The following is a 22,785-nucleotide window of genomic DNA, read 5'->3' as shown; positions in this document are numbered from 1 at the left end:
TGGGAAGTGTATAGCAGTTATAAACCTCTTCCAATAAGTCTGTTGACTTTGATTTTTGTTTTCTTTTGTTTTTGTAGGATATATATATATAACAAAAAACTTGCCTTTTTAACCATCTTAAGTGGCATTATGTACATTGACACTGGTGTACAATCATCACCAACATCCATCTTCAGAACTATTTTATCATCCCAAATTGAAAACTCCTCATTAAGCAATAACTCCCTATTACACCCTTCCCTCAGCCCCTAATGATCATTGCTGTACTTTCTGTCTTTATGAATTTGACCCTTCTGTGTATCTCACATAAATGGAATCATAATATTTGTTCTTTATATCTGGCTTATTTCATTTAGGGTTTATTTATGTTGTAACATGTATCAGAATCACATTCTTTTTCAAGGCTAAATAATGTGTGTGTGTGTATCTACCACATTTTGTTTATCCATTCATTTGTCAGTGAACATTTGGGTTATTTTTACTTTTTGTTTATTGTGAATAATGCTGCTGTGAACATGGATGTACAAATAAATATCTGTTCAAATCTGCAATTTCAGTTCTGTGCATATACTCAGAAGAGTAATCAATGGATCAAAGTAATAATTATATGTTTAACTTTTTGAGGAGCCACCATATTGTTTTCCATAATAGCTGCATCATTTTACATTCTCACAAGTAAACAAGGGTTCAGTGCCTCCACAGCCTCAGTGACACTTCTTATTTTCTATTTTTTTAATAATGCCCATACTAATGGACATGAAGTATTTCATTTTGGTTTTGATTTGCATTTCCCTAATGATTAATCATGTTGAACATTATGGGCCATTCATTTATCTACTTTTGAAGGAATGTCTATTCAAGCATTTGCCCATTTCTTAAATCAGATTGTTGGGATTTTTTGTTGTTGAGTTGTAGGAGTTCTCTATATATTCTGGATATTAATCCCTTATTAGATATGTGATTTGCAAATATTCTCTCTCATCCTGTGGATTGCATTTTAACACTGTTTATAGTGTCTTTGGATGCACATACTTAATAATTTTGATGAAGTCCAATTTCACTATTTAGTATTATATTGGCTCCCTTTGGTGTCATATTCAAGAAGTCATTGACAAATCCAATGTCACGAAGCCTTTCTATTGGAAGGTTTTTATTTCCATGGTGATGCTATGGCTCAGATAATCACAAGATTTAGATACTCTGAGTCACCAAGCACAAAAGCAGACCATTTGAAGGTGGGGCCTATCTGGTGGAAAAAATTAGGGCCCTCGTCTCTAAGCTCATAGGAGAGCTACTTGTTTAAAATTAAGCTAAGAAGACAAATGGGAATCTCTGCCTATAACTTGCAGTGATGACTTTAGTGATTTATACATACTGGGAAAGCCAGTTGGATGTAAGGAATTGGTTAGTGCTCCATACCCCCTGGGCAGAGGGCTTCAATTTTAAATGACAAAGGTTAATTACTATCTGAAAACAAGTTCCTGAACTTTAGTTGATTTCACTTAAAGGTGTTAGTCTACAGTCACTACCTGTCTAGCCTGGCACTGTAAGACCGTCCATTCTGGTGGCTTTGGCTGCTGTAGTTTGAGTCCTTTTCTCAGCCCCTTTAGCAGTTTGAGCTAGAAAGCAATGGTGGGAAATCTTGGTCTTTCTGCAGCCTCATCTCTGTATACAGTATGAAGTCCTGGAAGCTGCTCAGCTGGCCATAGAATCCTTGGATGGAATTCTGGTAGAAAGTACCTGCATCAAGGTAGGGTGGCTAAAGAAAGGCAAAAACATCCTCTTTCACTCAATAGTGGCCTAGCAAAGCCTGTGTTTGCAGTGCTCTAAGACATAGGAAACACTCGAGAAAAGCCTAGGGGTAAGACTTTTTGTTATGAAAATTCTTAGGTTAAGTCTGGCATTCTCCTAGCTGTCACCTAGCTTTCATTTTTTAAAAACTACCCTAGGCTAGATTGGGATATTTCTTGTGCTCTTTATCTATATTTAGATACCAGAGGGATTATTCTGGGTGGTTCTTTGGGGTTGCCCTTTCTTTCAGCTTTCAAGGGGATCATATGATTGTGTTTTGAAGTTTCTTATGAAGGTAAACAAATTCATTGGTGGTGGGAGGCAGGGTACTGAAGAGAATATATTTGTCAATTAAGTCTCTATTATAATTCTATAAGGCAGTTATCATTAGCCTTCTTTTACAGATTAGGAAACTGAAAAGTGAAGTTACTTGCTAGGCATAGGGTTAAGTTGGTGACTTTTCACCACTAATCCCATTTTTTCTTGGTTAGGTGCAGAGGCCTGTGACAGAGCTCACCCTTGACTGTGACATCCTTGTGAATGAGCTAGAACGAGATTCTGAAAATCGAGGTACTATTTACCTGTCCGGAGTGAGCGAAACCTTCAAAGAACACCTGTTGCAGCAGTCTAACCTTTTCCTTGGCCTGGAAGCTGTGATCTTGCCTAAAGATCTTAAAAGTGGAAAGCAGAAAAAATACTGTTTCCTAAGTAAGTCTATGCCACCTAATTTAGCTTTGAGGAGGGAGATTGGGGATGGTGCTAACATGAGGTCAGAGAAGGGGAAAGGTTCACCAAACAAGCCCTCCAGGGCTGGACCAGGGCAGCAGCTCCTAATTCTGTCCTGTGGCCCTAGCCATCCTCCAGCTTGGATGGAGATAAGCTTTTTTGGCCCTGAATAACAGAAGGTGGGGGTATTCTTACTTTCAGAATTCAAAACTTCTGGCAGTGCCCAGAGGGCCCTTGACATTCTTACGGGCAAGGACTGGAAGCTGAAAGGCAGGCATGCCCTAACTCCCAGGCATCTCCATGCATGGCTCAGAGGCTTACCACCTGAATCAAAAAGGCCCCCAGGGGTTCGTGTCTTACCTCCTCTATCAGAGCAGCAGGCCTTGCAGGTGAGTGATTGAGGGTATCTTGGGGTCAGAGTGGAAAGTAAGCTGCTCTGGGTTTGCTAGCTCTGAGTCTTGGCCTCTATTTCTGGAAATTTGTAAGGAGAGTCCTGCTGAGTGGCACATAATCCTTCAGTCTTTCTTTAAATTTTTATTTCTGCTCTGGCTTCAGTTTTACTTTATTCTCCAGCTTCCTCTAGTCCTGGCCATGTCTGTTATTCTTTCAGATCTCTCATACCTTTTCCCCAATAATACCTGCCAAAATCAGGTTTTTTAGTCTTTCAGGTAACTCTCCAAGGGACTGTGGGGATGAGGCAGGAGATTAGACAGCTGGACAAGCCTTCGGTAACCTAGTCTAGGGTTTCCCAAAGTGTGGTAAGCACAGAAGATAAATTACGGTTGTCATAAATGATCTTTTTTTGTCTTCACTTTTATAGTTATGGACTTGTTTTTTTAACACTCATTGAAGTATACGACAACCACATTGAACTTGTGATTTTATGGATTGTACTACTTAGATAAGGCTAGACTCACTTTGAAGAAAAACATTAGAAGTTACATAAGCAGAAGAGTAGAGGTAGGCTCGTTGCCTGTAGCTCAGTGAGTAGAACACTGGCCACATATACTGATGGTGGTGGGTTCAACCCCGGCCCAGGCCTGCTAAACAACAATGACATCTGCAAGCAAAAAATAGCCGGGTGTTGTTGCGGGCACCTGTAGTTCCAGCTACTGAGGCTGAGGCAAGAGAATCGCTTAAGCCCAAGAATTTGAGGTTGCTGTGAGGTGTGGTGCCATAGCACTCTACCGAGGGTGACATAGTGAGACTTTCTTTTTTTTTTTTTTTTTTTTTTTTTTTTTTTTTTGAGGCAGAGTAGAGGTAGATGGCAAATGGCTGAAGCTTAGGAAAACCTATCCTAGTCTAAGTAACAGAAGTACAGACTAGAGTTGAGAGTTGGTAAGTAACTTTCCCAAGGTCACAAAGATACTTATTGGCAGAAAGAGCCAGACTAGAGCCCTCATCAGTGATATGACTGCCCTAGTTTGGGGCCCTGGAAAACCAATCTGGATGAAAGGATAACAGCCATTCTCCCCTGAGAAGGTCCTGAACTGACTTGGAGGTGTAGGGTGCTGTGTGAACAAGGAACCCTGCACTATGGGCTCCAGCTTTAAACAGGGCATCTATCCAGGGATTTTACTGGGATCCCCTGGCCTAAGATCCCAAGGAAGAGTGTTGCTGCATCTTCAAAGGTAAACACTGGCTCAGTGTTAAGACATGGCTTTAATTCCAGACTCTGAAAGTAGACCATCCAAAGATAGCAGCTTGGCGCTGGGGCCGGAAGATTGGAAAGCTTTACCACAACCTGTGCCCAGGAACCCTCTGCCTCATCCTGCTGCCAGGAACTAAGAGGTAAGGACTATGAAGGGTTACCCTTCACGACTCTGGCCCCTAGACTTCAGCTGTTCTTAGAAAAAGGCATTTTGTTGATGACCAAGCACATAATGAGGATTTAATGAATCGTCTCTTAATTCTCACAGTTCTAAGAGATATTTCCATTTTATATTTATATGCTATTATATAACTACATTTATTAGTCCCTCAAGGAGACAGCTCATCCTAGTTTAAAACCAGAAGTCTTGGCTGGGCATGGTAGCTCACATCAATAATCCTAGCACTTAGGAAACTGAGGCAGTAGGATTGCTTAAGGTCAGGAGTTCAAGACCACCCTGAGCAAAGTGAGACCCCCAACTCTACTAAAAACAGAAAAAATAGCTGAGCATGGTGATGCCTACTTATAGTCCCAGCTGTTCAGGAGGATTGCTTGAGCCCAGGAGTTTGAGGTTGCTGTGAGCTAGGCTGAGGCCATGGTACTCTAGCCCAGGTCACAAAGGAAGACTTTCAAAAAAAAAAAAAACCCCCAAAACAGATATGAGAGGTCTTAAGGCCTGTAGTCCCTTTGGTGTAAGAAGTAGCTGCCTGGCTCGGCACCTTAGCTCAGCTGCTAGGGCACCCACCACATACATCAGAGCTGGCGGGTTCAAATCCAGCCCAGGCTTGCCGAACAACAATGACAACTACAACCAAAAAAAATAGCTGGGCATTGTGGCGGGCACTTGTGGTCCCAGCTGCTTGGGTGGCTGAGGCAGGAGAATCATTTAAGCCCAGGAGTTTGAGGTTGCTGTGAGCTATGACGCCATAGCACTCTTATCAAGGGTGACATAGTGAGACTCCGTCTCCAAAAAAAAAAAAAAAGTAGCTGCCTAAAACTACTTAAGTAGACGAAGTCTCAAGACAAGGCCTAGGCTTCGGTGTGAAGGGCCTACCCTTCCTGCATATTAGGAGTGTTCTTGCCTCTGCCCCTTCCTGTTGCTACTTCTGTTTACTTTTAAGAGATAGTAGAGCCAGTTGGTTGATTCTAAGCCCAAGTCCTCTAGCAGGATTCTGGGTCCAGTTCCAGCTTTATTACCTGTCTCCTCTAACAAGTCGCCAAACTACTTCGCTAGTATAGAGGTCTCAATTTTTCTTCAGCAAAATGAGAGATTTATAGTAAATTAGTGATTTTCAACCATTTTAACTGTAAACTCTTCAAAGAAAAACTGATGTTAAATCTCAAAATATAAAGATGGGAAGTTCTGTAATGAGTGAGTGGGTGGATAAATGAATGAGTGCATATATTGGGGAAGGCAGGGAAAGAAGATAATGGCTTTTTTGAAAACCATTGGATTGTTATTTTTTTTAAAGACCTTAAGTTTCTGACGTTCTAGGAAATGGCAAAGTGTGAATACTTCAAGCCTTGAAGCCTATATTAGAAATTCATTTTCTATCTTAAAGTACTTGTACTATATCTGAGTCAGATTGTCTACCTGGTGGCCAATTTTAAAGAACTGTTAATCTCTGAAAAGCAGAAACAACCCTTAGGTTAAAAAAGTGACCAGAAGTTGCCAACAAAGCTTTCTGGTTAAGAGCATGGGTTTGAGGGAGCAGATTTGCCCTTAGATAGCTTTTCAGGGACAGTGTATAGAAGTAGGGTAGAAGACTTGGATCTTCATATTCCCAGGTAGAATACTTAGATTGTAGTTCCTCCTTGTATAGGTAAACTAAGGCAAGAGTGGCCCAAATCATTCTTCCAGAGTAGCCTGGATATTCCATGGAGGGTGAAGGCTTGGGAGGGAGTGTTGGGGTCAGCATTAGGTTCTGACTAAGATCCTAAGATAGTTTGACAACTCAGGAGAGGTAAGACCTTCTAGAAGCAGCAAATCTTGCAGTAAGGAAACTTGACTTGCTCCTTTCTTTTAAAATTCATACTGATTTTTGTGAACATGTTGATCAAGCCCAGCAACAGTAACCTACATTCCCCAGACTAAGCCTGCTGTGGGACTGACTTCTCTAGGCCTTGTGCAGCTATCCCCATGATGCTAGCAGATACTCTGAGACTAAATGGCTCAGGGAAGAGGAATAGTAAAAACAACAAAAGCCTTCCTCAGGCTGGGGACCTCACTCAGCTCTTAATCCTTACATTTTTGATAGCTACCGAAATTAGTAATTGAAAATATTAGTAACTGTGCTAATTTATCAAATTCTTAACGAACATCAGGTACTTTGCTAAATGCTTTTATATGTATTTTTGGTTGAGGTTGTTAGAAATCCTGTTTAACAAGGGAAGAAAAAGGCTCAGATTAAGCATTTTACCTAAGGTCCCACAGCTAGTAAGTGCATAGACAGATTTTGGACTCTGGGATGGTTGTTCTGATTCCAGAGGCAGTCTCCTACCCTCAAAGCTCCAGTTCTCCGTACCCCAAACCCTATTGCTTGCTAGTTTAAGTTCAGACATTAGGTGAAGATGTTCTGTGGTTTTTTTTGTTTGTTTGTTTGTATGTTTTTGCCTACTTTGCCTCAGAGGGCTTTTCAACCCTCTAACCCAATTGCATGAATGAATATTGATTACAAGGTGGCAGGGAACTAGCATGTATTAGATGACTCATAAATTCTAAGCACTCTACCAGGTGTTTGGGGTTTTTTTTTTTTTTAGAGACAGTCTCACTTTGTCGCCCTCAGTAGAGTGCTGTGGTGTCACAGCTCACAGCAACCTCCAACTCCTAGGCTTAGGTGATTCTCTGGCCTCAGCCTCCCGAGTAGCTGGGACTACAGGCACCCTCCAGAACGCCCAGCTATTTTTTTGTTGCAGTTTGGCTGGGGCCGGGTTCGAACCTGCCACCCTCGGTATATGGGGCCAGCGCCCTACCCACTGAGCCACAGGCACTGCCCTCTACCAGGTGTTTTACAACAAACATTAAATAAGTTAATGTTTTGTAAGGTTATTCAAACAGTGCCTGGTATGTAATAGGTGCTACAAAAGTATTTAAAATGACTAAGACTCTAATAGCAATTTTTAAGGACTCTAATAACAGATTGCCATTAATGTAATCCTCCTTCTGTCACTTAACAGTTGCATGACTTGAGCAAATCAAAATGTTGGTGAGCCTGTTTATTTAGAAAAATGGAGACAACAGTTGTACCTACATCAGTCAGATGTTTTGAGTATTAAGTGATACAAGTACTTTGCCTATAGTGAGTTCTCAGTATGTATTGGCTATTACTGTCAATAGTCTTCATAAAATCCTGTGAGATAGTAATTTAAATATTTTATAGTTTTATAATTGAAGAAATAAGGCTCAGTTGAGATGTGCCTTATATCTCTTAAGTGGCAGAACTAGGATTTAGTCCCTGAAACTAATCAGTATTTTCATTGAACCATCTTTATCAAGCAACTTTCCATAAACCTGCCTGCCCCTTAGCCCATGGCACATACATACACTCAGAAAAACTTAATCTTCTTTATTCAGGAGTTTATAACTATTCATTCAACCATATGGATGAAAACCTACCTTTATTTCTTATTCATTGCAGCACTCATGGTTCACTTTCTGGCCTAGGACTGATGGGAATAAAAGATGAAGAAGAAAGCACCACCTCAACCTTGTGTTCATGAATCTGCCCACCACTTTCCATATGCCATTTCTTATCCCTTGTGGACAATGGCAGAGAATATGATCAGACTGTGGCCTCTCCAACGGCTGCCAGGCCTCTCCAACTGGAAGACAGCTTTTGTGGAAACTTTGTGTATCAGTTATCTAGATCACTTATATGGCATGTATAAATTTTCAATAAATGCCTAGAATTCAAGCATTCTTCATTTAAGACAGCATGAGGGAGAAAACCACAGCTTGTTTCTTTGTGTGAGTTTATGTACACAGGCACTGAAGCAGGTGCTCTTTCCATGTGGCACTCCTATCACATGGTGTATGCAGATCAGGAAACGGGGACCACTGACTTCTCTATGGAGAAAACCAATTAGACAGTTTGACAATGTTGTAGCATCTGCCAAGCAAATTTCTTTTTAAGATAAACTGTTTTCTCACCAACAGCTCTTATGAAATTTAAATGAAAGGCTGAACTGAAATTCTGGTAAGTCCATTAGGCAAAGGAGAGTGGAATATTCTTTAAGCTTTTTGCCAACTCTGGAAACCCCCATCTATTCAATGTTTGGCAATCCTCCTTCCCTTCAGAACATGGTTGCAGTGTTTCCCTCCACCAGTAGGTGCCTCTGTCACACCAGCTCTCTCCCCTGGGATCTCGAAAGTTCAAATTCAGTAAAAGCCAGCGCTCTGCTTTTTAGTCAGCTTTCAAATTGATAACATTCTGTGTTGGAAAGGACACAGGACATAGGCACACAAAACTGGTAAAGGTATTAACTGCCCTCCAGAAAAAAATAAATTGGCATACAATGTACATTGTGCCAAAAGACTTTCTAAATTTCTTTCTACACTAATACCCTGCAATTCTACTTCTGAAGTATTATCTTAGGGTAATAGGATGTTTTCACAAAAACATGTTATGAAGGAACTATCATGGAGTTATTACAATGGAATTCTAGGTAGTCATTTTTAAAGAGTATATGTAAGGAAATAAAATCTCCAATGAAAGATATCCACAGAAAAAGGCAGTATACCTCTGGATCCAGAGTGCTTGACTTTAAATCCCAGATTTTTTACTTACTAGTTGTGTGAACTTGAATAAATTATTTATATCTCTGTACGTAGAATAATAATGGTACCTATGTGGGTCATTATGAAAGTTTTGAGATAAAAAGAATCAACAAATGTAAGATCTCTGTACATAGAAACAAATGATGCCCTCTCAGCAACACTGCGATAAGCCGAGCAAGTTGAAATTTGCACAGGTGAATCAGAAAGGACTCTGTCAAGTGTTACTTGGAAGTGAAATAATGGGCCATGACAGTGTCTCAAAATTTTCATAGTGACCTATGTATCTCACAGGAGTGTTGTGAAGGTGAGATTAGAGATTATGCATCACAATATTGTGTATTATGTGAAGTACGGAGGGATACAGAGTAGTATAAAGCTATGCATAGGTCTGTAACTAAACCTGAAGGCCTGTGTGCCAAAATGTTAACAGTATTTGTCTCTGGGTAGTGGCAAGTTAGATTTTACCAAATACTTTTCTGTGTTTAGGCTGGATTTTTTTTTTTAAACTTTCAATATATATCACTTTTAAAATTAGAAGAAAATTCTCAAAGTTGGGTAGTTGGGGCAATATTTAATCCTATGAAATGAGCTTCTGTAAGATTTAGTCCCATATGGAAATTTAAATGTAGCTTCTATAAGATCTGGCCCTATATGGAACCAGAACTGAAAAGCTTGATTTGGGATTGGCACCCTGCAACTTGAAGCCCCCTCACTAGGGGTACTGCCAACTTCAGCTGCAGTGCCCCAAGAACAACTTGAAACTGACAGTACTGGATTCCATCCTGCCCACTTAAGCTCCAAAGCTGTGGGAGCTTATCTTGTGTTTACCTCTTGAGTCTCCGATCCTGAGGGACAAATTAAGTGCCTGCTTTCAATATGGACAGACCAGGGTTAGAACTTCAGCCTTGTGCCTGAGTATTCTTGGGCAAGTCATGTAACCTCATACGAGTCCATTTCCACGGCTGTAGAAATAACTACTTTTATAGACTGTGATAATTCAAAGATCCTATTTGTGGAAAATGGCAGAATGTTGGGTTAGGTATGAATTTTCCCTCTCTGGGCCTCTTATTTCCTCACCTTTAAAATGGGAAATTAGCACCTACTTCATAAGGATGTTAAGAGCATTAAAACAGAGAAAGCCCAGATTAAGTGCTAAGGATCATTTTGAAAATGCAGAAAGAGCAGATTAGGGCTCCCTGTACCAAGAGTACTCTTCTTGCTCCCAAGAATAGCCAAGGCCATTTTCTTCCGAATAGGTGGGCTAGAGGTTTCCCCTGGGCTCCAACTCCAGAACTGCAGAGAGGGGCCGGCAACACAAGAACTCAGTCTGCACACGCTGTTCTTTCGGCTGATGCTCCCACCTTTTGGAAGCCAAAGCTGCCAACTTGACCTCTTGCAAAACACACATTCCATTCATAAGTGCGTTTGTGCATTTTTCCTCCCACACCCTTCTAGGCAGCCAATGCAGGGCTGTCCAGGCGGCTGCTGGAGAACAACTTCTCATTTGGGGGGTAGATAAAGCAACTCGAAGCATTTTTTGTTTGTTTGTTTTTGGAGACATTCTCACTGTGTTGCCCTCGGTAGAGTGCAGTGGTGTCACAGCTCACAGCAACTTCAAACTCTTGGGCTTAAGTGATTCACTTGCCTCAGCCTCCCAAGCAGCTGGGACTACAGGCGTCTGCCACAATACCCAGCTAGTTTTTTTGTTGTTGTTGCAGTTATCGTTGTTTAGCAGGCCTGGGCTGGGTTCAAACCCACCAGCCCTGGTGTACGTGGCCCGCGGCGCCCTAAACACTGAGCTATGAGCACTGAGCCAACTTTAAGCATTTTTATAAAACTCATGGTTCAGACATTAAATATCCCTCTATTTTCTGGCCTTCCTGAAGTGGGGTTCTTCAGGATACTCGGCCATGTTCATTCTTCCTTTTGTCCTCCTTTTTGTAAATAATCTCCCCCCTATTGTAAAATAAAAAACCATTACTGGAAATTTTAAAAATCCAGAAAAACTAAAATCATATCTGATCCTATCACCCAGAATCAACTACCAATACTTTGTAATCTTCTATCAAACTTTTCCATTATAATGGCATTTCAATATTCAAAAGTAGAGTTTTTAGTAGCTGTTTAATATTTCAGCATTGAGTTGTGCCATAATTTTTAAACAGTATCCTGTTGTTGACCTGTAAGTTGTTACTAAATGCTGCTGCCAATTATATCCCTGCACATATATCCTTGGCAGTTATTTCAGGAAAAGCTCCAAAGTGAAATTATTGGGTTAGAATATGAACATAAGGTTCTTTTATCTCCAGAAAGATTTTTGCTTTATTAGCATGGATTTGTTTCAAATATTTGCGAATTTCATTGGTTTTCAAAAAGAAAAATGTTTTCATTGTAGATTTAATTTCTGTGTATTTGAATACCCTTTAGATTGGCATCCAACTTTTTAGCCAGATATTTTTCTTCAGTGAGTTGGTGTATATCCTTTGCCTATTTTTGTGTTGAGAAGTACTTTTCCACACTGAATTTTTAAGGGCTCTTTATGGGTTAAGTATAGTACTCATTTATAAATTATTGCAAAAATGTTTCTAGTTTGCTTTTTATTTTAAGGTACATACATTCTAGAAGCTTATGATTTCTTCTATTTGCTTTTATGTTAAAAAGTCTAGATTGATGGAGAAATTAATATCCACTGACAAGTTTATATATACTTTATAGCCTTATTATTTTTGGAATTTATTTTGGCACTAAGTAACTTTTCCCCAATATTTAGATAATTTTAGCCAACAATCTGTATTACCTGATTGAGGAGGATGGCATCTTTATAAGTCCATGTATGTACTAGAACCAGCTCTGCATTTTACTTTCCTAGCAATTTTAGCAGCAACACCCAAGATAAGCACAGGGCCCATGGAGAATCCCCATTAGTATGGCATACAAAACCTACAGATTTAAGATATTTTGCTGCTGCTAAATTCTACTAGGACTTTTTTCTTTCTTTTTTTTTTTTTAGCTCTCCTGAACCCAGAGACGGAGTCAAAGTGAATATTGCACAGAAATAACATTAAGCCCTGGTAGAGGCTTTATGGCTTTAGAGACAGTGCATCCTCTTTCCCAGGCAGACTTAACTTTTTTAGACTTCTGTCAAAACCCATAGCTAGAAGAACACTGTACTCTTCTGAACCCCTCAGCACCACCTTCAGTGTATCTTTCTTGCAAGAAAAAGTCCATTCCATATGCAATTAAGATCATTTGGTAATTATGTGTAGTTTGCCTTCATCTAATTAAAAATTGAATTTTAGCCACATATAACCTGCACAGCACTTTGAATACCTCCAGGCTCAGTACAAACGCCCAACTCAGTATCTTCCACTTTATTTCCTAAACCTGTTCCTGAGGCCCTGACTCAGTAACTCAGAAGAAACAAGCCCAAGAGCCAACTGGGGAATGTTATGGAGATAAAAAATTCACCCCCTAGTTTTCCTTCCAGCTCCCACCTGGGTCTGACTTGGTAATAAGAGAGGAGGATAAGGAAAAAACCCTTCAGATCATTGAGGTAACTTCAGAAACCTCTACCTAGCTAGAGAATGTAACATGACTCCCAGGCTCTTTGCAACTGAAAAGAAAAAAATTTCCTTTCACTAGAAGATACCAACATGAGGCTGGGATGTTTGAGAAAGCCATGAGAGTTGCCATCAAAGATGACCAGTCATTAACTTTCCTGAATAACTGGACAGAAGATAACAATGGAAGGAAGCTAAGGGTCTTAAGTGGTCTATGATGATTGTATAAAATGAGAGCCTCAGGGTTCATGTTAGTGTGAGCTCCCCCACACCTAATTTGGCATAGAAAAGTGAGTGCCAAAGAGGGAAGTGTCATACATACCCATGCCAGCCAACCCCTGCCCCCCTCTCCACCCCCACCATTCTCTAGATTCCCTACATTGCTCACCTAACATCCTTTTGGAGAAACTTAAAAGAGAGCTTAAAATGATTGAGCATTTATGTGTCTTAGGTGCTTTATAACTGCAATAGAAGTGTGCCTTAATTTTACAGATGAGTAAAAAAAACTTTAGAGGTTCACTAACTTGCCAGAGGTTACATAGCAATGGCACTTACCAGTTAAAGCCAAGTTCAGCTTGTGTCTTTTGTCTTAATCACTGCCATACCTAATAGATCTAGGGGCCATGAATCTACGGTGTTTAAAAATTTCAATTTTTATTCCTCATGGGAATGCACATCAGTTGCTAAGCTAAGACTAGGTAGTGACCTTGTAAGAACTAATTTGCTTTGCCTTTATGTACTGGAATCCCCAAAGACTACCCCATTAAACTTGGCATGTGGGAGGTCAACACCCACATGTAGGGTCCTGGGGTCATATGCTATCTGAATTGTTTCCCAACCATAGGAATTGTTCAATGTATCAAGAGGCTCCCATTGTGTAGGTATATCTTCCCCCCAGAATAAAGCCACGGATTTTTTTTTCTTTTATAGAAATGTTAATAGTCAAGTAAACAAATTTATTAAATCCAACAGCAGGTAACCTTCCAAATTAAAAAAAAAAAACATTAAAAGAAAAAGATAATGTAGACATCAAGGACAAAAATGTGTGTAACAAGTTAACAAAAATATTCAAGGGGCTGAGTGGAGAGTGCAACAGTGCAGAGAATACAAACAAAAGTATTAACTTTTGTCAAGTTTGTACAACCTCAAGAAACAGACACACTGGTCACAAACCAAGAGGGATCCACAAAGGTGGAGGGTCACATGAGCAGTGAACTCATCACCTCAGCGGCTTAAGGCAGGGTACTGTGGGACCAATTCATCCAAGCCCCATTTGCCTATTGCTTCACATTCCCCCTTTGAATTAGTGCAACAGGTAAAAGCAATTAATCACAGATTGGGAACTGGGAACTAGGTTCGGAGGGAAGACTCTTCTTCCAGAGCAAATGTGTATGTGTGTCGGGGGATCTGCAGCAGCTGCTGAATGGCTTCCTTTGGCAATATCCAAGATGTGTTCTAAGTATCAGGGAAAGACGGTGGGTAGGCTGGATTTCTAAGAAAGAGAGGAATAGGGAAGACATGATTGCCCCAGCACCTGAATCAAAAGCAGAACCCTATGTTTACTCAAAGCTATTCAAACCACCTTGGCTTGTGCAACCAGTGCTCAAGCATCTTATTTTGTCCTTCAAAAATGGGGGATGGGAGGGAACCCTGCTGATTCTTACCAACATGCAGTTCCAGTTCAGATTAAACTGGGATATGTTATAATTACCACAGGAATAAACTCTGAAGGGGCTGAAAGTTAGGAACTCCATATATAACTCCTCGAGTAAGAGGAGGGCTAATGTTTTATGTCCTCAAATGAGTCTCAATTAACACACTTCAATAACTTTAATACTCCTCTCAGCCATTTAAACAAGATATTGCTGTAGTCCCCCAAGGAAGAACTTTGTCAGTTACCAAGATGTTCAAGTCATAACTAAGCCAACATAGGAGACACAAGAAAAACAGCAAAGCAGGCAACAACAAAAAGCAGAAGACCCTAGCAGCAGCTTTCTGCCAGCCTTTACCTTGTATAAAAACTGTTCTACCTTTGAGCCTTCACTACACTGAAGACCTCACTTGAAATATGGCAGACTAAACAGTCCCGAACAGGTTAAGTTTTGGATTGTAAACTTTTAGACAAATCCTTATCCTAGTAACTTCCCACCATTGTTTAATAAGAACTGACATGGTAAATGTATATACAGTATATGATGCCATCAAGTAAATGTTTGACACCCTGCAGCCTCCAGCACTGAGGACCAAATTTTGGCACCAGCCCCAGGGAGATCAGTACTGTTTCAAAGACTAATACTGTGTGGTTTAATCCTTACTTTCCAAGAAGGCTAGTTTACACCTTCCTTAGGGAAGTTTAATATATAAACACTGCCTTATAAATTTTCAATTGTATTTCCCTGGGCCTGAAAGTTTGGTTGAAATTTAAATCTTCACCCAGTTCTAGAAGTTTCTTATCAGAAGGGCAGATAAGGGTTCTTGAACTCAACACACACAAGTGGGCACATCTGCCAGGATAAGGGGAGAGCAGCTGAGGCAGCCAGCTAAAGCACAGCAAAGTGTCATTACATGGTGGGGTTAAGAATGATATGTTTAAATTTGGCAAGGATGAGGGAAAGATCAATGAAGCAACACTTCAACTCATACCAGCTTTCTAATAAAATCGCTAAAGAAACACCAAAGAAGCTCACAAAGCCATTTGTCAAAACCAAGTAATCTCCTGAGACAAATACTCAGTTTGATGTAGTCACTCTCAGATGTGCCTATTTTCAAATGGCACCCACATCCTGCCCCTCTCCACATCACCTGGGTATAACATTGCTAAGGGAAGGGTGCACTGGCTTACCTGAAGGGCACACATTTGGTCTCCTCTATAGAATTACTGCTTACCTATTAAGCAGCAAACCTATGTCTAGGTTGAGAGGAACAAGGCTTTTCATTTCCCAGAAGCATATGCCTCACCTTGGATCCCTTTGCAGGAAAAGTGCTCTATGCTCCTATGCTCATGAAATCATTAGTCAAGCACTGTCCCATCAGCAGAAGCTTGAAATCCGGGACTAAAACCTGGAAGGAACTTACAAGTCCTTGTCTGCTCCCTTTTCTTCCTATTTGCATTTTTATAACCAATGAACCACTAAAAACATAACCAAAAATAATCTTTTAATTGGCTCTTTTGTGAGGAGTGGGGAAGCTGAATAGTTCTTTTAAAAACAAAAGTCACCCATTCTAGTATACCTCATGTATGGAATGTTTTCTTACAGGCTGGGGAAGGAGTCTCGTTTTCAGAGTCCTTAGTTGCCTCCTCTTTCATGTACCTCTCTCCCATCCGTTCTTTTGATCTGGGATAGAATGAGCCTTACCAAGCTAGTAGCAGCCTGCTTTTCCTTCATTCAACTTCTACCCAATCCAGAACCCAGAACAAGAAAAAGCAGGTTGCAAACTGGCTGGATGAAAAGGTCACTATAAGACCTCAGTCTGGATACCTCAACTACAATTGAGCCCACAGAACCTGCTGGGGGCACCTGGAGGCTCTCATAAGGGTCTTGTGTCTTATTTAGCTAGAACAAAGCCAGACATCTGGCTGAAGACCCCCTTCAGCCTTCCAGTATTGTTAACCTACCTACTGTGAATGCTTTTAAAGTTTCCCATCTGTTTAGGATTAAAAGGAAAAGAAAAAAGCAATTCCAAGTATGTTCCCTATGTCAATATCAATTTTAGAAAAACATCAACTACTGAAACTCCTTAAATATTCATCCTTGCAAAGATGGGAGCACAGAGCTGTAAGGCTACTAATATAGTAATTTAAAACGTGCAGTTCCTGCCCAGGTTGAGATACCTGGTAGGTAAAAGGGAGAAACCCAAATGTTTAATAGACAAAGTCTCATTACCTCAAGAGTATAAATATTTTTATAAGTTTTTATTTAAAAGATTCCCTTTTTTATTGTTTCAAAGTGTTGGAAGCTGAACTATACAAGTTCCTGCCACCCTCTCTTCCAGTACAGTTTTTTGAGGACAAATTTTTTAAAATGGAGAAATAACAAGAGGACCCTCTACTGAAACCAGGAAGGACCATAGTCAGCTCCTCAAGCCTCTGTGGCAGTTTGGCCAAAGCTGGCCTTCCAGAGCAAGTATACAGAGAAGTCTGGGAACCAGGCCTTTCCTCTTGTGAGGAAAGGACTAAGCAAAGTCATATTCTCTTTAGTGGAAATGGCCCAAATTCAGATTTCAAAACTCCAATGATGTTCCCTGGCACTCTTCTTATACTTTATATATTGAAGGCAGCTCCCTCTTTATGGCCAGTTTTAGCAGGCAAAGAAACAAAGGAATATAGATACATATATGTATATATATATATATATATTTTATATAGGTAAAATATATACATATTTTATATATGTATATATACATATTTGGGGGTAGGTAAAGAAGGGTCATGTAAACCTAAACAGTCATCACATTACCCCAAATGAGCCTGACGCTAACAAAAAGATAATAAATAACTCCTAGGGGCTAAGTGACAACATGGGTGCAGCAAGAAGGGAAAGGGCACACATTTAACTATTAAATACATTTTGATTATTTGTTTGGCAGAGTTCAGGCCAACCCCAGGCTTCTGCACTTGCCAGACAAGTAAGCTGATGATACTCAAAGAAAAGAAATTAAAAAAAAAAAAAAAAAAATTCAAGCAGAGCTCCATACCACAGTTTTCCTTCAAGTCAAGTTGGCCGGCAGACACACTTTCCCCGACCACCAGGAACAGAAACTTTGGCTCCAAGGCAAATGAGAAGAAAAAAAGTATTTCCACTTACAACATGAAAATATAGAAACTTCATCAGAGAAAGAAAACTATCAAAGAAGTCTACTTCCAGCAAAACTGAGGTAGCACTGCTTTCTCTGCATTCAATGCTTAAGTGGTTCTCAGTCCAATGTATTCTTAAAAAAATGCTCACTTGACTAACAGGTGCAGCCATGTTGATGGACAAACTCAACATAAAATGCAATAGGTCAAAGAAGGAATGAGCAAGAAGTGAGGGAAATAAGGGATTTGGATAAATTAGCTTAAAAGGGGTTTGTCACCAGGCTACAAATGCTCTTGGCTGGCCTTGGCACTCCAAGAGCTCTAATTCGCCTGGGAATTAATGCAATGTGGTTAACAGTTAACACTGCTATTCAAATCTGTGTAAATCTTTAAAAATAATTATTACAACCTAAATTTAACCATGTAAACAGCACTACACACAGTACAGACCTGCCCTGAAAAACAATATGCAAAACTGAGATCTGGCACTGTATCATTTTGTAATGTTAATTCAACCTAACGGTCCCATCCCCCACCCTTCTCTACACCCTCCCCCACAAAAAAAAACCTAATTTGTGCAAGAAATGGCAGGCTTATTCTATCTGAAGGCTTCAAAAAAAGATACACAACATGTAGCCAGGTTCAAATATTTTGGGGGATCCCCCCCAAAAAATAACCAAAATAACCAAAAAATGAAGAAAGTGCCTAAAACATGATACAGCATTTTAGAGCCCTTTCAGATACAAGGCAGAGAAAGGTGTAAAGTAGAAAATATCCGGATCTTCAGTAATTTCCAGAAAGGTCCAATTCCTCGGTTGGCTGCAGGGCAGCGGGCAGATCCTTGCTGCTGCTCCTGGGACAGAGCCACTAAGTCTGCTCCTCGGGACACAAGCCCTCGGGCCCTGAGCTGAGTGCACCTCTCCCTTCCCCTTCTCTCTTCCTTCTCTCCATTTCCCACTCCACAAAGGTATCGAAGAGACTTGGCCAGGCCTCATCCTCACTGTAGTTGCTGAGGTCGGGGCCAATCACCTGAGTGAAGTTAAGGAACATGTTCCAAGTATCCCGGGAGATGCCCTTGATCCCCGAGGGATTCTCTGTTAGGAAGTTTAGCCACTGGTCCAAAACTGGAGGATTGTTCTGGGTAAAGACTAGTTTCCACAGGGCAATGGCTATTTCCCGATGCAGTGACCGCTGTCCTTCTTCAGAGTCCAGGCCAAACTGAAATGTAAACCGGTAGAGATCCTTGAATTTATCCTCTTGTTTGGCTTCTGTTAAGAGGCTAGGGAACCGTGCACAGATTCCGTCAATGCTGTCTGCACTTATTGCTTTGCAGCCATCAAAAAACTCCTTCCTGCAACAGGAAGGAGAGAGGGAGTAATTAATAATTATAAACTGTATCACTTACTGAGAGGCAATATGTTATAGTGGGGTTAATAGCCATGGCTTTGAGGGCAGATGGCCTGATTTGAATCCCAACTCCTCCACTAATTAGTCTTACTTCCTTATCTGTCAAAGGGTGATTATACCACCTTACTTCACAGGGTTTTGGTGAGGACTAAACAAATTAATAAATGCTTACTGCTTCTAAAAGTGCTGGCATATTGTAGGCAGCTGGTAAGGTTCATTTATTCATTCATTCATCTTCACAAAGCTAAATTCAGGTCTCCTGCTCCCTGCCCTGTTTCCCTCTCTGAAATAGTGATTAAGCTGCAGGTTCTTATTCTTCCCAGAGGAGGAGGCTTCCTGCTTCCCTTCTGATTCTCTGTAGGTTGTTTTGGGTATATTTTTGGTGACTGCCAAGAGAGACTTTTGGAGCCAAAGATTTTTGATGAACCTAGGTAACTCTGCCACCAGAGATCAAAGTTCTATTTTTTAAAAAAAAAAAGTTGGTTTGTGTTTTTAAAATCTATCCAACACTTTCAGCTTATAGCATAGTCTCACATTGATCATCTTCTCAGAGATTGGCATATACACTGAAGAAATAAGGCATCTGAGGGCTCTACCCAGGGTAGGAGGCATGTACGTACACTAGAAATAGTATGGTAGGTCTCTTATTCGTTCATTGTGGTGTACAAACCAAACCTCCTAGGGATGGATGACCATGATAGTATTTAAAACTACTGCTTCATAACAGGGGCCAGCTTTCCCTGCGGCACATAGGCTTGGCTGAGGGCAGGCAATAAATATGCTAAGAACTAGAAAGGGCAACTGGTGTCCTGGAGGAACCAAAGCATATCCCCAGGGATATGCTAACTGTATTGGCACTCACAGTGCCCGGCACATCATAGATATACAATAAATACTGAGGGAGTGAAGTGACAGGGAAAGGAGTGAATGAAAAGAAAGGTCCAAGACAGCAGGGGGGCTGAGCAGCAACAGGGCTCACCCTGGATTACTTCTCATTTAAGGCAACAATGATCAGTGCCCCGTTTTTCAAAAGCTGCTTAATCATACTAGAATATGCCTGAAAATTGACCTACAAATTAGGCAGTCTTTGCTTTTTTTTTTTTTTTTTTTTTTTAAGACAACTAACACTTGGCTACAGTGCCATGGCATCCTAGCCCACAGCAACCCCAAATTCCTGGGATCAAGTGATTCTCTTGCCTCAGCCTTCCAAGTAGCCGGGACTGCAGGAGCCTGACACAATGCCTGGCTATTTTTAGAGATGGGGTCTTGCACTTGCTCTGGCTGGTCTCCAACTTCTGAGTTCAAGCAGTCTACCTGCCTAAGCCTCCCAGATTGCTAGGAGTACAGGTGTGAACCATTGTGCTTGGCCTCAGGCAAAGGTTTTATTGTGTAAAAAGAAATGTGGGGTATACATTAGAACCAAATATGAAGCTTTATCAAAATGCAAATGCTTGAGCCTTATCCCCTGAGATTCCTATTTAGTAGGTCTGCTGTCAAGCCAGGTTTATATATTTTAAACTCTTAAGGGTATTTAGGGGTACTTCTCTAGAGCAGAACCACAACTTTGCTCAGAACATGTAAGCTTTGGAAAAACTGTTCAGAAATACTTATGAAGCCTATGAAGCCAACCCAGTTCTATCTTAGCTGAGCACCACTACCCAGTGGTATTCTCTTTCTTCCTCTTCTCACCCGGTGACATAAAGTGTTTGTGACTAACCTGGTGAATTTGCACATGGTTGCAGCCTGGAACTTCCAAGCCAAGAGCAGCACTCTAAATTCTGTGGGGTCGACACACAAGTCATTGCAAAAGCGCTCCATGCCTTCCTCCAAAATTGCATCCTCCCGCTCATCCTTGTAGCGCCTAAACAGTTCTTCCAATCTCTGTAAGGAAGACTCCTCAGCATTGGACTTGGACTCCCTCCCAGCATCTCCTGAGGATGTTGGCAGCTGGCAGGCTTCAGTGGTAGCCTCCGCCTTCTTGGTCCCATTGATGAGGATATCCCCACCTGGCTTGCCACATGGTGGCACCTGCTCTTCACGGTGGCTTGCACCCCGCCTGCTGTGTGACTTGCTGCTGGGGTCACGATCTCCATTCTTGCTGCCCAGGGTCGATGAGGGATTCTTGCATTTGGTGACACACTGGCCCATGGTGCTGGTAGCCCGGCCTTTAGAGTGGCCCCCTCTGGATCAGATGCCCTCGCTGCCACTGGCCCATGTACCTCAACATGCCATCAGTCAGAGGAGCCAGCCAACCTGGAAGGAATAGAAAATAGTCACTTCTGGGTAAGGGGACCAAGGTATGGATACTACCCTCCAGGGACTGTGCACTGATACACTGCTCTATTTCAGTGGGCCAACAACCAACCATGGGTGATAACAGAGTTCATCATCTCCCTCAGCACTAATTTTACCTTAGAAATGCAGCGGTTAGGGCACATATGGAGAACCAATAAGGGAAATTCCTGAAATTCTTAAGGTAACATAGGTTACAAAGAGGCTGATTCATGTGTAGAATGCATCAAAGACTACAGTTTTGACAGAAATATTCCAGAGGAAATCTGTCTTGCCAACTTGCCATCACATATGAAAGTTATTTGGACCTGGGTTAACCCAGAAAGCAAAAAATAAAAGCTTCATCTAATCTACTTCCTAATGCCAACATTCTCATATTTTCTTTTTAAGTAGGAAGAAGGGATGGCCACACCCAAGACAAATATACAGTCTCATAATAGCGTAATGAGATAAAGAATTTACAGTATTAAGACTACAAGCAGGGCCTAGCCAAGCAGCAAAGTGAATTTATCTCCAGAGTCCTTTCTGGGCCTATCCCACAACAGAAGGTGAATGCCCTTCCTCTGCCCTACCTCACCTGCCTACAAAAGCCATCCACCAAGCCTTTGCTCCAAACCAAGTTTCCTCAACAAGGAGTTTCTTTTTCTCCCTCCCTCAGATCCTCATCAAGGCCACACTCAGAATGCAAGCCAAGTTCACACTAAACATGACTGTCCTATATGCTCAGTTTTTGAAAGGGGTGTGTTTCCACTTTAAAAAAAGGGCTGATTTGCCCAGATACAATCTCTAAATGGTAGAATAATTGCTAGATGATAAAGTATGCACTGATAACTAACAAATTCATCATAGTGGTTAATTAATGTAATTTAAAAGTTTTGGGTTTTTGGCTGGGCACGGTGGCTCACGCCTATAATCCTAGCATTCTGCAAGGCTGAGACAAGTAGATCGCCTAAGCTCACAACTTCAAGACCAGCCTGAGCTAGACAGAAACCCCATCTCTAAAAATAGCCGGGCATTGTGGCAGGCACCTGTAGTCCCAACTACTTGGGAGGCTAAGGCAAGAGAAGTGCTTGAGCCCAAGAGTCTGAGGTTGCTGTGGGCTATGACATGACAGCACTCTACCAGGAGCAGCAAAGTGAGACTCTAACGAATTGCTAGACATTTCTGAGCCAGAGGTGAAGTGATTTCTCTAAGGATGCTCTATTTGGGACTCTTATTCTTAACCTTCAACTAGTCTTCTAGAAAATCCACTTACAATTTATTATAATAGCTATAAAATTTTGCCTACTGCTATTATAATGGCAGCCACTGAAATGAGATTGTTAATAGAAATGTAGACCAGGAGCCAGAAGTATATATAGCAAGGAGGGCAGACACCAAAGTCAGTGTTAGCCCCACATGGGCCTCCCCGGTTCTAGGAGCTTTCATGGGTCTTCCTGATCCAAACTCTTCAAGGACTGGCAATGGGATAAAAGGGAGAATTTTATGAAAGGCTGGCACTTTAAACTATGCCTAAAAAACTCAGCTTCCTCCAAATAGTGCCTGGATAAATGGGGGCTTATCTTCAAAAGGAATTCCCTCTAAGCGTAAGCTCTGAGTATACAACAATTTAAAATGAAGAACAGTATCATTCCTGCAGTTATTGGAGACAAATCATACCAGGACCTGTCCTATTCTCCACCCTCAAAGAGTAAATGACAAAAAGACATGTCCATACATGCCCTCAAAAGACTTGCAATTTGACTTAGCTTCAAAAATAAAGTGAAACCCTTACAAGATCTTTTGG

General features: G+C 41.1%; 2 protein-coding genes across 10 annotated transcripts in view; one reads left to right on the top strand and one right to left on the bottom strand.

Annotated features, from left to right (window-relative positions):
• The window catches only part of REXO5 (RNA exonuclease 5), a 48,730-nt gene extending 40,644 nt beyond the window's left edge, over positions 1-8,086 (top strand). For both annotated transcript variants that reach the window (XM_053557739.1, XM_053557740.1), the window contains exons 16-20: positions 1,658-1,750; positions 2,283-2,499; positions 2,719-2,906; positions 4,190-4,308; positions 7,807-8,086. In XM_053557739.1, the coding sequence (XP_053413714.1) occupies positions 1,658-1,750; positions 2,283-2,499; positions 2,719-2,906; positions 4,190-4,308; positions 7,807-7,888 (699 nt within the window). In that variant the 3' untranslated portion in view covers positions 7,889-8,086. The remainder of the gene's footprint in view (positions 1-1,657; positions 1,751-2,282; positions 2,500-2,718; positions 2,907-4,189; positions 4,309-7,806) is intronic.
• Positions 8,087-13,432: 5,346 nt separating this feature from the next.
• The window catches only part of DCUN1D3 (defective in cullin neddylation 1 domain containing 3), a 53,682-nt gene continuing 44,329 nt past the window's right edge, over positions 13,433-22,785 (bottom strand). For 7 of the 8 annotated variants that reach the window (XM_053557772.1, XM_053557768.1, XM_053557770.1 and 4 more), the window contains 2 exons: positions 20,425-20,960; positions 13,433-18,651 (listed from right to left, as the gene is read on the bottom strand). In XM_053557772.1, coding sequence (XP_053413747.1) covers positions 18,168-18,651; positions 20,425-20,855 — 915 coding nt within the window. In that variant the 5' untranslated portion in view covers positions 20,856-20,960 and the 3' untranslated portion in view covers positions 13,433-18,167. The remainder of the gene's footprint in view (positions 18,652-20,424; positions 20,961-22,785) is intronic. The other variant, XR_008373473.1, reaches the window with a different exon arrangement.

The sequence above is a fragment of the Nycticebus coucang genome, chromosome 12 (genome assembly GCF_027406575.1).
Source record: "Nycticebus coucang isolate mNycCou1 chromosome 12, mNycCou1.pri, whole genome shotgun sequence".
Lineage (NCBI taxonomy): Eukaryota > Metazoa > Chordata > Mammalia > Primates > Lorisidae > Nycticebus > Nycticebus coucang.
The sequence above is the reverse complement of the archived record's forward strand: the minus strand, read 5'-3'. Positions and strand labels throughout refer to the sequence as shown.